The 14,171-nt window shown below is 41.4% G+C and overlaps 2 protein-coding genes across 3 annotated transcripts; one reads left to right on the top strand and one right to left on the bottom strand.

Moving 5' to 3' along the window:
- The first annotated feature begins 2,024 nt into the window (after nt 1-2,024).
- Nucleotides 2,025-11,841, top strand: LOC132260685 (5-hydroxytryptamine receptor 2B-like). Its single transcript, XM_059758969.1, has 7 exons — nt 2,025-2,091; nt 2,812-2,945; nt 3,533-3,642; nt 6,517-6,706; nt 6,774-6,908; nt 8,564-8,749; nt 9,080-11,841. The coding sequence occupies exons 1-7, from the start codon at nt 2,040-2,042 to the stop codon at nt 9,650-9,652; spliced, it is 1,380 nt and encodes a 459-aa protein (XP_059614952.1). The 5' UTR covers nt 2,025-2,039; the 3' UTR covers nt 9,653-11,841.
- Nucleotides 11,837-14,097, bottom strand: LOC132260684 (uncharacterized). 2 transcript variants are annotated; one of them, XM_059758967.1, is made up of 4 exons: nt 13,942-14,097; nt 13,052-13,859; nt 12,831-12,983; nt 11,837-12,704 (listed from the first exon to the last, which is right to left on the bottom strand). In XM_059758967.1, exons 3-4 carry the CDS (start codon nt 12,980-12,982, stop codon nt 11,879-11,881), a joined length of 978 nt encoding a protein of 325 aa, XP_059614950.1. In that variant the 5' UTR covers nt 12,983; nt 13,052-13,859; nt 13,942-14,097; the 3' UTR covers nt 11,837-11,878. The 2 variants fall into 2 exon arrangements, with proteins under 2 accessions (XP_059614950.1, XP_059614951.1); XM_059758968.1 differs by lacking the exon at nt 13,052-13,859.
- Nucleotides 14,098-14,171: the final 74 nt, after the last annotated feature.

The following is a 14,171-nucleotide window of genomic DNA, read 5'->3' as shown; positions in this document are numbered from 1 at the left end:
GAATTGCTGAAAAGACAGTGCAAAATATAATTTTCGCGCTATTGTCACCCAGTCCTTGTCGTTGAATAAATAATGAGAACATCAGCGCGCCTCTCATTCCGGATGAGGCAAAGAAAACACCACGCCCGTCCTAAAACCCTTTCCACACGCGTGTGAGTGAATTTATTTGTAAACTGCCATGTGAATTGTTGACAATGGAGCCGACTTGAATGGGATGGAGAGGATTTTCCGGGCTGGGAGAGTGAAAAAATATTTTCTCACCAGCATTTGTTAAACTTTCACTTGAGAACCTGGGGATGTCGCATTGTTGCGTCGAGGGAAATCCATTTTTCTTCGCAAAGGATTCACCCAGGTGGAGGGACTGTCTTGGGGCTTTCGAGCCTGGCCGGAAGAAGTCACAAAGTTTTCCCAAGAGACACTTAATCAATTGAAAAAGTACTTCTGGCAAGACTGGCAGTAGAGGCATCTAGTCACTCGCTCTTTAGCAACAATATAGATAAAATGCAAACACTCACAATGTGCTGCACTCGCCTTGCTTTCACAATAAATTTTTCACTTTCACCGCCGACACACGCCAACCCATCCCTTGCCTATATGCCGAATGATGATGTTGGCAACAAAGAAAGAAAGGCAGAGTATCATCATTTAGATGCCTGTCTCCATCATATTCATGGGCGAAAAATAGGCATGGTGAAGGCAATAGCGAGGCACAAATAAGACAAAATATTAGATCATTTCATGTGAATGGAGCCTGACGAGTGAGGATGGCGTGGTGGCGGAAACTTTTCCTCTTCTTCCCACCCTCGAAAGAGATTCTCATCTGGGCAAACAACTCATTACATGGCAGGCCTTCAAGAAAGCCTGGGTGACAATCACACATCATTGATTCCACATCGGGGCGTAAATCAGGGGAGCTTTCCGGAGGCGCGCAGGAGAAATAAGATAACTTTCCATCCGCCGAATGGTGACAAATTGCATCGGAAAATACGCATTTCCACCCGGGATTTAGCTGAGGGTGATTTCTGTGTTGAAAACTTGAGATGATGCCAAGTGAGATTTTGCACTGCCTTTTCTACCTCTCCGCCATGGTAATTGTTATAAAAAAAATATGGAGACTATACTTTATGTGAAATTGACGTAATTATAGAATTCTCTTTCAAACCCTCCTTATAACAACAACTCTTAAGTTTCCCCCAATGAAATCAACCTGTAATTTCATCACTCAATTAATTGCCAGGCATTTTCCCAGCGGAAGCGCGACAGCAGTGAAAGCTCCCGCAGACCTGAAAGTTCCATTAGACGCCAGGAAGAGTGGGGAATGTGTAGCGCCCACGCAGGGAAGGCATAACTTCAATATGAAATTGAGCTCGACATTGAATAATCCACATTAAATATAATTAGATTCTAATTTTGCCTATTTTTATCCACGTAAAAAATAGGCATGGCAACACACGAGCATCTCGTCACGACAATATTGTCTCTCCCCACCCTCTGAAAGCTCCCACACACACAGCGAGCTTTCAACACTGCCAAATTGTCCCGAAAGTTGTGTGCTATTTTGGGGGGCCGAGAATCACGTCAGATATTGCAATAATTGCTGGGGAGGACTAATTGCCCATCAATTTGGTGGGCGTGAGACGGATTTTCTTGGATTATGGCAAATGTCCACACCAACTCACAGATTCGTTTCCTTCCTTTGCAGATGAGAGCCTGAAGGACTCATGAGGGGTCGGAGTCCCCCGTGATCAACCCACCGTGCGTCGGGCAGCGTCTGAAGCTCTGCCGCCAATTAGGTCGTTATGGACGGGCGAGTGCTGCCGGTGCCCCCGCCCGACGGGCCCCGGGCTCCCGGCGGCCCGCGCGACATCTACGATTACGTGTTCATCGAGAACGGCAACCCGGGTGCCTACATGCTCCTCAATGCCGACGCAACCATCTTCCTTAACGAGTCGGCCCTCCTCGCAAACGCCTCCCTGGCCAACGCCACGGCCCTGGGCAACGGCACCAGACCCAGCGAAGAGGTGAGCGACGTCATCGTCATGGCCGCGACGTCCATTATCCTCGGACTGATGATCCTCATCACGGTGATCGGTGAGTTCGTCGTACTTTCAATCTGAAGGAATATAAAAAATTGTTTTCATTTCCACACAATTAATATTACGGCAGAATGGGTAATAAAAATATTGAAAGATTTAGTGGCATTTTACTCATATCTTAGATATTCTCTGGAAAATTTAATACATAGAAAATAAAAAGTCCCGACCAGAACATGAAATTTCCATTTTTGTCACAATTAAATTGATATTGCTTTTATTTTTAACAAATCAACCACTGAAAGATTACATGAAGTTTGCAAAAAAAATAAAATATATACTTTCCATTTTCCGCATATAGTAAGTTTATTGGTTGAACTGGTTTTTTTTAATCGATTTTAATCTATAATATCAACACAAACAAATGTTTTCCAATAACATTTACCATTTTCATTTTAATTAATTGCCATACATTTGGTCATACCAACACGATAGTATTTTAAGCTTTATCTATAATTAAATTTTAATTTATGCTCCATTATTGGCGTTAAAAATTCACTTTCACACCGCGTAATAAAAAGTGTAATTAATTCGTATATAAATTTGGAATTAAACCTTAGTTCATTGGAGTTTGCACTCAATCGCAATCTATGTTTTTGTATACTCGCAACTCTGTGTCCTGTGTTCAGGGAAATCAGGCGGCAGGTGCACCGTGAAATGATGACAATCTTGTGCTGTAATATTTCTTAATGTGTGTCTCTTTGTTTCTCCTGAACAGGAAACGTCTTCGTAATTGCGGCAATTATCCTGGAGAGAAATCTGCAAAATGTCGCCAACTACCTGGTCGCATCTCTGGCCGTTGCTGATTTATTTGTGGCGTGTCTCGTCATGCCACTGGGGGCGGTTTATGAGGTGAGACCGCCCTTTTTTTTACCGAACAACACATCGCGAATTTGCAGACAAATGACAGGAAGATCGCTGAAATTGAGATATAACTAAATTATGAATTGAATTTATTGAGTGTATACTTTCCGCATCGCCAGTGACTAAAAGCATAATTTATAATAATTTGATAAATTTCCGGAAAAAATCTGCGCTATCCATAAATAATCAAATACAATAAATAACAATTAATTTGCATGAATAATTTTCACCTACAAAACTCCTTTTCACTGAAATCAACAAACCGAAATACATTTCAAACTAAAGCTCACTCTTTCGTGAATTATTTGATGGATTTTTTTTTAACAGAAAGCTTTCACAAAGGTTTTCAAAAGCTTGCAAGTCAATAAATTAGGTGTGGTCTTGCCAAGCGGCAAACACGATAATTCTGGTATAATTAGAAGAGTACGCATTTAATTGGCGCCTTTTTGCCCTTTTTTGCGCCCCTCCTTCAAAAAGGGTTGTGAAGTCAGAAAAACAGAGCGATGTGATTTTTAATTCCCATCAAGGCCCGTTGAAGCTCTACCCTAATTGTTTAATTGCTGTCGATTGAACAGATTAGCCAAGGATGGATTCTCGGGCCTGAGCTTTGTGATATTTGGACCTCGTGCGATGTTTTGTGCTGCACGGCCTCGATATTACACCTCGTCGCCATCGCCACGGACAGGTAAGAGCCAAGTTTTTGGGTACAAATCTCTTTCTTTCCCAATAAGCAGCCAGCTAATCGTGTATCTGTCCCCCACCCTTGCCTGAATAATTGAGTCTTTAATGGCTTTGGCATTTTGGGTAAACATATTTTTCACCCCCAAAAGCTAAGGAATCACGTGATAAGATTTGGAGGAAAGGAGCATTGAAATCTCAATGCTAACCAATTACCCGAAAATCAAGGCTGATGTTTATGGATTTTTAAGCGAGACCTCGCCACGCCACTGATAATCCAACCAATTATTTCTCAATTACTTCCCCATTATCGAACATTTTAACTTAATGCTCACCACAAGGCAAATTGCTCCCAAGACATTTACGATGATGGGCAAAGAAGCCAACAGAAGAATAAACAGGAGCAAGGAAGGTCGCCTCAAATGACAAGAGTCCCACGGGGAATAATTAAAATTTCAATTAATGAGCAGTCGTTCCTCTTCTGGCGCCCCCACATTAATTTTCCTCCACACCGCGATAAAGGCCGCGAGGTCACGTGGCACGACGGAGACAATTATTTGTTTATGACTTGAATAGCTTTTTGGGGCAAAGAGGAGAAGCAATAATTCGTCAAGCCGAGTGTGAAAGCAAAGCTAAATATTCAGATACACTGAAAACTGAGATGCACTAATGGAGATTTGTGTCCCGATTCACACTCAATGGGGTTTTACGCTGTCACATATGGATTGCAACGGAATTATATTCATAGACAACATCACCCACAATTTTCCACAACATTTTCCGCGCGCATTTCCACTTGGATGGTCACTTGGCTCACAGACTCTCACCCTCGCACTCAAAGTCACAGAGTTAATGCTAGACACGGGTGGTAAATTTATAGACTGAAAATCGTATTTTACTCTAATTGCTCAAATAATTAACAAAATGTTTTTCAATTGTTTTCTGTAGAAAACTTCCGAGCAATTTCATAAAGTATATAAACATTTTTCTTTTCTGCTTACGTATTTTTTGGGTATTTCCACTAAAGTTGGCTCAGAATTGTTATTGTTATTGGTATATTAAATGTTTTCAAATATGTTGAAAAATGATTTAAATACGTCAAACTACGTATACTTAATATTGAATCTCTATTTCCTCACATCTTTCCACGTAACATCATTGAATTTTTAAATTATTGCAAACCTACTCAATTCAATCAATTCAGTTTTTTTTATCTACTCACATAACAACTCACTAAAAGAGTGTCCGCACATTCAATGTATATTCTTTGTGTCTTCCCCATTGCAGAAGATAAAAATAATATTTTAATACAACCGAGAGAGAAACTTTTTCTACCATAATGGCATTATGTAGTGTTCTGCATTCACACAATCACATTGACTTCACCAGAATCTGCAGAATATTTCATTTACCGCAAAGTGACGCCAAATGGAAAATTGTACCTGCAGAAGTGCTTCATAGTCGCGTGAGAAGTTTTTCCCCATAGATATTGAAAAGTAGACAAAAACTTGCCACAGTGAATTTAATTGCCAGTTCCTAGTCAGAGTGACAAACAATTTAGAAAACACAAAGTGTTTCGTCAACTGAATAGAACCAGTCATTGAGTGACGCAGAGATAAACCCAAGATGACTTTCCTCAGGAAACAAAACACGAGAGAAGTGGAGGAAAAATTACAAAATTCTTTGCGTGAAGCCTCGAGGGGCCTGGCGAGGGGCGGTGAGGACAGAAAAAAAGGTTTACGGCCGAGACTGGAGAAAAATCTCCATGATACATTTGTGAAAGATATAAATTGCAAAGTTTCCTAGCATATTTCCCATTATAGTTAGGTGTATTTTATTATAACATAAACGTGGCATTTTTAACTTGTTCTATCCCCGGCACCCGAGCCCCCATTATCCATCGTCGCAGGGCAAAAAGCGACCCAAGGCGGCCACAAGAAAGATGAGGAGAGGTTTCGCCATGGAAAAGAATGTGCGAGAGGCATTTTCTCATATAAAAATAATAATTTGAGAGGATGTGGGGGAGCTCGGGCCGGCGGGGGGGCAGAACGGAAGAAATGTTCCAACATCGAACGTGACTTGTTACTTTTCTTATAATCCACTTCTTCGGAGGAAAAACACGGATTCGCATTGTCTTGCCCTTTGCAACAATGCCCCCGAACAAGATTACATCGGCTGCACCTCTCCCCACTGTAAAGTCAGTTGGCGGGGGATGAAATATTATTACGCCCGCCACCTTGGCAGCATCACACAGACCCCATGTGAGTCAATAAATTTCCCCACCCCGGGCGCTGGATTAGCATTTTCTCAGCTCCAGCACGCTGTAATTATTTACATTTTCGCCACCCAAAATTGCCGCCACGGAAAAATTTGAGGAAAGCCCGCCAAGAGTGGCCAGGAAGAGGCGGAGAAGTGCCAAAGATTAGCCGTGTTAACGCGAATGTTTCTCATTAGGTTGCCGATGAATGAAGCACTTCAACTTGACGACAATAGATTGGGAAGGTCTTTTTTCACACACAAAAGATGTGATTACACAAGGCGGAAAAAGTTTTTAAAAACAATATTTCACTGGTAGAGAGGACAGCGTTTCGAAAAATAGAAAATAAATTTATATCAATAAAAACTTTAAAAATTGCATGATCTTAAATTAATCAACTTTTCTATAAGGTAATTGTTACGGGAATGTTTCGAGTGAATTTTCATAACTGCAAGTAAATATATTCAGTGGTTATCCTTTTAGTGGCTTCAACTCAATTTCACTGCGTTCCCAATAAATATATATAGGTCAGAAAGCTCATGCAGCTAGAAAGCTTCATGTAATGTAATGAAAAGTTTTAAACTTCTGGCAAAATTAATTAGTTCTTGGAAAACTCTCCTTCAGGTACTGGGCCGTCACTAATGTGGACTACATGCACTCACGAACTGCCAAAAGGGTCTTCACGATGATCTTCTTGGTGTGGTTCGCGGCTGTTATTGTGTCCCTGGCGCCGCAATTCGGATGGAAGGATCCCGAGTATATGCAGCGGATAGAGCAGCAAAAGTGCATGGTTTCGCAAGATGTGGCCTATCAGGTATAATTTCAGGAAGTTACTGTCAAGAGTGGGAATTTTTCAATTAAATGCGAGTCTCTTTTTGTAGGTTTTTGCAACATGCTGCACATTCTACGTTCCTCTATTAGTTATTTTAGTGCTGTATTGGAAAATATATCAGACGGCCCGGAAGCGAATTCACCGTCGAAGGCCCAGACCACCAGTGGCGGGAAATAACAATCAGGTGAGTCATGAAATTCATCGGGTATTGATTGACATGTTGGCAAATTCAATTTAATAAATGGTCAGGACTCTCGCGGTGGCTGTAAAAGATCTTTACGCACCGGACATACATACATAAAAATGCACCTTCATTAAAGTCCTTTTCAATTACCCTCCCACGCAAAGAGAACATATTTGACATGCCCTCAAAGAGAGAGAGAGAAAGAAAGAGAGAGAGAGAGATACTGGCGGAAAAATAGAACTCCTGATGGCACAATAGAACAAGGAATTTTCATTTAAAATCACCTGAAGCTACAGCGTCATCATCCACACAAACTCTTTTCCCATGAAACACGACATGAAAATGGTAATTCTTCAACTGTGTGCTGTGCCTTGAGGTCAAATCATGTGAATTATAATAATTAAAACATATAATTTTCCATAGCACGAAATTCCTCAACCAAGACATGTGAAATTTAGCTCAATTTAAATAGGAAAACCCAAAGAAAAACAATAAGATGGTGCTTTTAAAGTCTTGAATAACAAAATTGGGTATTGATAATAGCCGGAAAAAAATCCGTCACCTGCCAGAATTTATTACATTCTCCATGAGAAATCACTTTGGCTATTGTGTGAGAACCTGAGCGATGATTTATGTAGTTCCTATTCTTCACCATGAGAGTGAGATTCCTTCATGCGAAAATTATCATATTTATTGTGCTCGAAGAGATCCCCTCAATCACCCTTTCTCAAGCATTGATGGAGTGTTTTGAATGTGAACTTTTTAATCATATTCCAATAGAGTGTGGCAACCTCTCAAGGTGTGTGGAGCTCACCTTAAATGGAGCCCAACAATGGGTATGCTTTTCCATCCTGATGCATGTGATGCATTTTCACGAGAGAATAACCGCAGAAGTGTCCATCATCACCTCAGGCGAGCTCTTCTCTCTTCAACCCCTTTTCAAAAAAAAAAAGGGATTCAGAAGTTGAAATGGAGTTCACAGAATCATTAAAAGTTGGCACCATTTTGCAAATTGAAAAATTTCCACTATGAATGCTGTGGAAGAAATGCATGACCCCGAAAAAGGGCCACACAAAAGCCAGTGAGAGTTTGCTGGAAAATGTGATTAGATGCATCCCCTACTTTGCATATACCAGCCTCGAGGGGTGGTGGCTGTGCTGTGGTACAACAATTGCTAGCATTTTCCATAGCGAACCTTCAACTTTGCCATCTGGAGAGACCTTGAGAGAGACTCCTTATCGCTCAATTGTCGAAGCAACATGTCTCGCTCACCCCCAGTCATTCTGAATCTTGTTCTGAAGACACTAATTGTGTAGATACACAAAACTTTAAATTCAATTGAACGACCCCACAGGGTAATGTCGCATGGAGCTCAACAGTTCTTTTGCCCTCCCTCTCAAAATTCAAACTTCAACGGCCAGTGCAGCGAATAATAAAATAGAAAATCAATGGTCTTGATAAAAACCGAAACAAATTACAGTAATGGGAAGCGATGGAGCCATTTTGCGCAATTTCACTGCGAAGACAGCAATATCGTGTGACACTAAATTGTTTTATGTTATCCAATAAAGCGTCCTTCCGCCCCTTTCCATTCACTCCTTTAAAGCTCTTAATATAATCGAGCTCAAGGGTTATCTCTCTGCGTTGCTTTGCAGGCTGTTGAGGCGAAAACGAAATCGCGGATGCCCTTTCGCCTGGCCAGATTCACGACACAGGGAAGATCGACTCTGGGACTTGTGGAGGGAAACTCCACCAACACGGTCAACACAGTGGAGGACACTGAGTACAGCAGTAACGAGAAGAAGGGCATCGAAGTTACGTCATTCAACAATTCGGACGAGGTAGTATAATCTAATTACACGACGAATCGAGTGGGATTCTCCTTCAATTTGGAAGCAAACTATTGTCTGCTCTACAGTTTGAAAAGGATATAGCAATACTAAACATAACAACTATTTGAAAATCAAGGAAAATGGTGCCTGAATTTGGGTGACAAACATCCTTAATCACATCCACCGTTATTTAGAATTATTGCAATAATCCTGAAATGCTGGACAGCTGCACTATTCAATAAGTTAAAATCTCATACATATGATTATTCAACTAAGTTTTACATTTTTGAATTCTAATTTGCTTTAGTACTGAGATATTCTTCAATCGTTTCTCACTAGGGCCCCGCCACGTCGGCGGCCAACCAAATCACAACGGTGTCCCACTTCATCGGGAATCAGGGTGAGAACGGACAGAGTCACCAAGTGACTGTGACTGCTCCGACTGATACTCCAAGCGCTCCCGCTCCCACAACGGCCACCATTACGCCGTCCTCTGTGGCCAGCCAGCTGTCGACACCCACTCTGCAGCCTAACCAGGCACCTAGTCAAGTCTCCACGCCCATCCAGCACAGCGCCTCGGCGTCCACCATGAATCCTCATGCTCAGGTGTCGAAGCGCAAGGAAACCCTGGAGGCGAAGCGAGAGCGGAAGGCGGCCAAGACATTGGCCATCATCACGGGAGCGTTCGTGGTGTGTTGGCTACCCTTCTTCCTCATGGCTCTGCTCCTGCCCCTCTGCGAATCTTGCCATATCAACGACTCCGTGGCGGCGTTCTTCCTCTGGCTTGGATACTTTAACTCCACCCTCAATCCCGTCATCTACACCATCTTCAGCCCTGAGTTCCGACAAGCCTTCAAGCGGATCCTGTTTGGCGCCCACAGGAACTCCTACTATCGCCCAGGAAAGTTCTAAATGCGTGAATTTCGGCCAAAATGGTGAGATTCAAAATTCCCCCATCCCGCTTCCCAAGCAAAAAAGAGTGTGTATCAAGAAGTCTTCAGAGTGAATGAAGAAAACAATCAAATAGAGAGCCACAGAATAAGATTAGATACCATTTTCCCATGAGCGCGGTGAAAAGCAAGAGGGGAAATTCAATCTGTTTTTGTCAAAGAATTGTGGAAAAACTCTGTGATTTACTGAAGTTTGCGGGTTGGGAGAGAATCCTTTTCACTCTGGACTTTTTGCACATCTTACATTTCTTCTTCACGCTCTCTTGCGCGCATTTGAATTTTTAAGTCTTTTTACCCTCAGCACCACAAAACATTCAGCATATTTTCCCGATGCGACGGAAGTTCCTTTGGTCGCCCTGCACTTCCTGCCATGACGGGAAATTGAATATTTCAAAGTGTATGTCTCTTCCAACACACTTGCGATGCTTTTTTCGCTGCGCGTTTGTCCGGACAAGGAAAAGAACTACACACAATACTTTTCTATCCCTCATTAATCATCGTGATTTACTGAATTTTCACCACAACTCAACACACACTGGCCTTCATCCCGAATCTGCATCTGGACTTAATAAATAGCTTCTCCCGCCCTTTTGGCCGCAATTCCCGTTGATGGAGCGGAAAACAAAGAACCAGAGTATATGGTGAGCTCATGAGACGGGCGAAAAATGATTTTTATATTAAAAAAAAGAACAGACGAAAGTAAAGGATAAAATGATGGAATACGAGGGGATAAATTTTAAGTTATTAGCAGCACAAACTGTCTTGGAGGAAGGAAAATGGGCGGGGCATTCGCGTGGGAAGGGCATCGCTCACTTCTCACGAGACAGTCTGTGGTTCATTTCAAAATGTTTAGTTATGCATTCGATGCATCTTGGCACAAGAGGAATTTACTAATTGACAAGAGGAAATTACATAAGGATCACACTTGTAAAGAAAACGAATCCTTACAAAAAAGAGGTTATAATTAGACGATAAATAAATGTAAATATAGTTGAAAAAACAATGTTAAAATGAACTACTAATGGGATACTAATGAAGAAATATTCACTGGAAATAATGAAAATTTATATAATACAAAATAATCAACACTAGACTTAAGGATAGTTAGTCAATAATAATTTATAAAGGAAGAAAATAAAACAAAAATTAAATGATAGAGAAAAACACTACTGAATAAGTTACTAATGTACTTAATGATATTGTGAAACTTAAGTATAAATAACATAGTGAAAGTGTAGAGCTAAAATTTAGGGCCATTGAGAATCAAATTGTTTTGTGAGGAATGCTGAGAAAAGATGGAGTTTAGAAGTAACACATTTTAAGTGTAAAATCAAAGTGTAAAACCATTCAATAGAATACATTTTAGTATTGTAAGTCGCATCAAAAATGGGGTATAATGTTAAAGATAGCTCATGAGAAAAATCATCAAAATCCACACTGAGAGATTTTATATAAGTGTTTCAACTAAGGGTATGTAAATAACAATCAAAAGTGGCAAAAATGTATTCATTCTGTTATTGAGAAGATCGTTGAACAAAAGCATCAAATAAATGGAAAAAAGAGAAGCTCAAAAAACTGTTAAGACACAAAAAATACGTATTGAGGTTAAAGCTTTATAGAAACTGTGGGATTTTTAAAGAACTAGAGAAGAAATGACACAAAACTTTGTCGACAAAGTGCATCATTTGTCGACTGAGTTGTAAAAGTGTTGCAACTTCTCAGGAAAATCATTAAATGTTTGAAAAATAATTTTTCACGTGGAAAATTCCCATGAAAGGATTGTCATTAATACTTATATGGCAATGATAGTCTCTTTCCAGCAGCAATTTTCTCACCAACAAATCATGCGAGAAGGAATTGAGAAGGATTGTAGTTGTTTCGATAAATTTGTTAAAAATTTAAAAGCAATAAAAACCCTTCATTCTGTCTTCATGCGATGGGCAAATGAAGGATTTTTGTCAGTATGAGGAGGCAAAGATGAATTGAATGAATGTGTGCCAAAGGATGTCCGAATAAACCAATAAACCGACCATTTGTCAAAAGCAAAGATCCACCCAGACCACATTTCAACACTGGTAATCAAAGAATGAGGAGCGTTTGAACATCAAACATTCTTGTAAATAAATGAAAACTCAATAAAGTCGTGTATATAATAAGAAAAACCCTTTTAATATCATTAAATTCATGTTTAATTAACTTTAACTTCTGGCAAATGGCATCCAATTTGACTAAGCGTCTCACCGGCAATGCGAATTCCTTCTTCAACGCATTCTCGCGAACTCTTGGAGTGCAAGAACGCAAAGAGAAAGCCCGCCACAAAGGCATCCCCAGCTCCTGTCGTGTCCAGAACATTTTCCACTCTCGCCACCGGGATTTCTTGTCTCTTTGTCACTCCTTTAATGACTTCCATGAGCGTCACTGGCGATCCTCCATTTGTAATCACTATAATTCTATCCTTCTTCCCATCTTTGGCGAGAGAATCCACCCAGGAATCTAAAGTATTACTTCCTGAAACTTCAACGACGGTGGAAAATTCACTGGCATTCCCAAAAATAAGATCACAAGCATTGAGAAGGAATCTCAACTCCTTCCAGAGACTCCTGACGATGTATTTGGCGCTGAGATTGATTGCCAACTTTCCTGCCTTCTCCACGAGCCATTGACATATGGAAAGCCTCTCAGGGATAAAGTATCCTTCGATGTATATCATTTCGGTGGGATTTATCTTCTCCGTCAGCCAGGATAGTTCAATCTTAAATGCAGCTCCAATATTGGCAATCAGGCAGCGATTCTGTCCGCGAATGAGACACAGACAGACAGCAGTTGAACTGCCCTCGAGACTTTGGATGCAGCAATTCACTCCACTCTCTCCAATCAACTGAAGCAACTTTTCTCCATTCTCATCCTTCCCAATAGAGCCGCAATATAGGACATTTTTTTCACCGAGAGCTCTCAAAATACGACACGTATTGAGAGATGAACCTCCAGGATTGAATTGAACGGTTTTTGCATACCTGTGAAAGGATTTGAGAAAGCAATCAATCACACACCGCGAAAAAGGATTAACATAACAGAGGCTCAAGCAACCATTAACGGTGTTAATGGCTTTCCAGAGTGGGAAAACTGATAGGAAAACAGACCTTTGCTCAGCATCCTTCTTCACCGCCAAGAGTCTCTCAATCGGGATCTCCAGTTGATCATTCACTTTCAAACCGTGGCTCTTCAACACCTCTTCGTCCTCCGCCGTAATACTCATGTCCAGGATGGGATTACCAAAAGCCATCAGAATCATTCTGCAAGACAACAAGACACTCTGTTAATATCTTAAGACTCGTTGATCATTCTTTTCGCAGAAACGTGCTTTTTTCTTTAGTTAATGGAATTTCTGCTGCCACCGCGGCCCCTTGATGCCCTCCAGTACGTTCCGGGTGCCCGGACTACGCGATTCACCCAAGAGATTGTACTTCTCCATGTACTGATGCGTGGCTAAACTCATTTCAGTGCTCCAAGCGTCACTTTGGCCCGGATTCCTGGCAAACAATCCTCCCTGAAGACAAGAATCCGACGCCCGGCGATTGTCAAACACCTCCAACTGAGGATCAGTCTGTGATGAGCAGGATTTTGTATCTGGCACGACTTCCGGACGTAGCAAATCGCACTGGATCCCAATACTTTTCTGTCTAGGCGCCGCAGACACACCCTTATCAGCTGTTGAAGGTTTTGCTGGCTCTTTCGGGACCGACAAGCGATCTATCTGTTCCTCCAGTGTCATACTATAACTAGCGAGAAGGGTCTCCAGCTTTCTGATCACTTCGTCTTGTCCAGAAACTCTGGCAACACTTGTGGGTTCAATTTTAGGTCTCTCCATAGGACTCCTTTTCTCTATAATTGGTTGACTAGTTTCCAGAGGTAGTGCAGGCACTTCAGGAGTTCTTCTCGGACAACTTCCTCCAGATGTTCCCTCCAGAAACACGAGATTCGCGTTCTTCTGCCATTCTTGGTAAGATGATTTCTGTCGCCTTGCAGACGCTTTCTCCACAACGATCGAGACGTCCGGAACGTCGAATGAAGGCACGAGAATTTCCTCCCTGGGCACACTGGGGGCCACGGGGCGCGGCAAGTCGTCCTCCTCATAGCCCAGATAGTTCATTTTGAGTCGCCAGATCTGTCTGAGGTGACGAGAAAGCCAAACTTCGTGATGTAACCAAAGAGGCAATGTTTTGACCTTCAATACTGATGAATTCTACTTACTTCTCAATAGATTGTGATGTTGGGGAGAAGAAGATGGTAATTTTGGGCGTGATAAGACAGAAATTGCGGAGATTTGGGAAGATTTATGAGGGAAACAAACAAAATAACCGGCCGCACGATTTAAGAGCCGCCAACTGTCACCTCTCCATGATTGCCAACTGCAACGAAACAAAACTATTCAAATTTATACTCATCTTTTAGACCTTTGTGTATTTCATTTAAAGAAAACA

Source organism: Phlebotomus argentipes, unplaced genomic scaffold, assembly GCF_947086385.1.
Source record: "Phlebotomus argentipes unplaced genomic scaffold, Phlebotomus argentipes genome assembly scaffold_18, whole genome shotgun sequence".
Taxonomy (NCBI): domain Eukaryota; kingdom Metazoa; phylum Arthropoda; class Insecta; order Diptera; family Psychodidae; genus Phlebotomus; species Phlebotomus argentipes.
The sequence above is the reverse complement of the archived record's forward strand: the minus strand, read 5'-3'. Positions and strand labels throughout refer to the sequence as shown.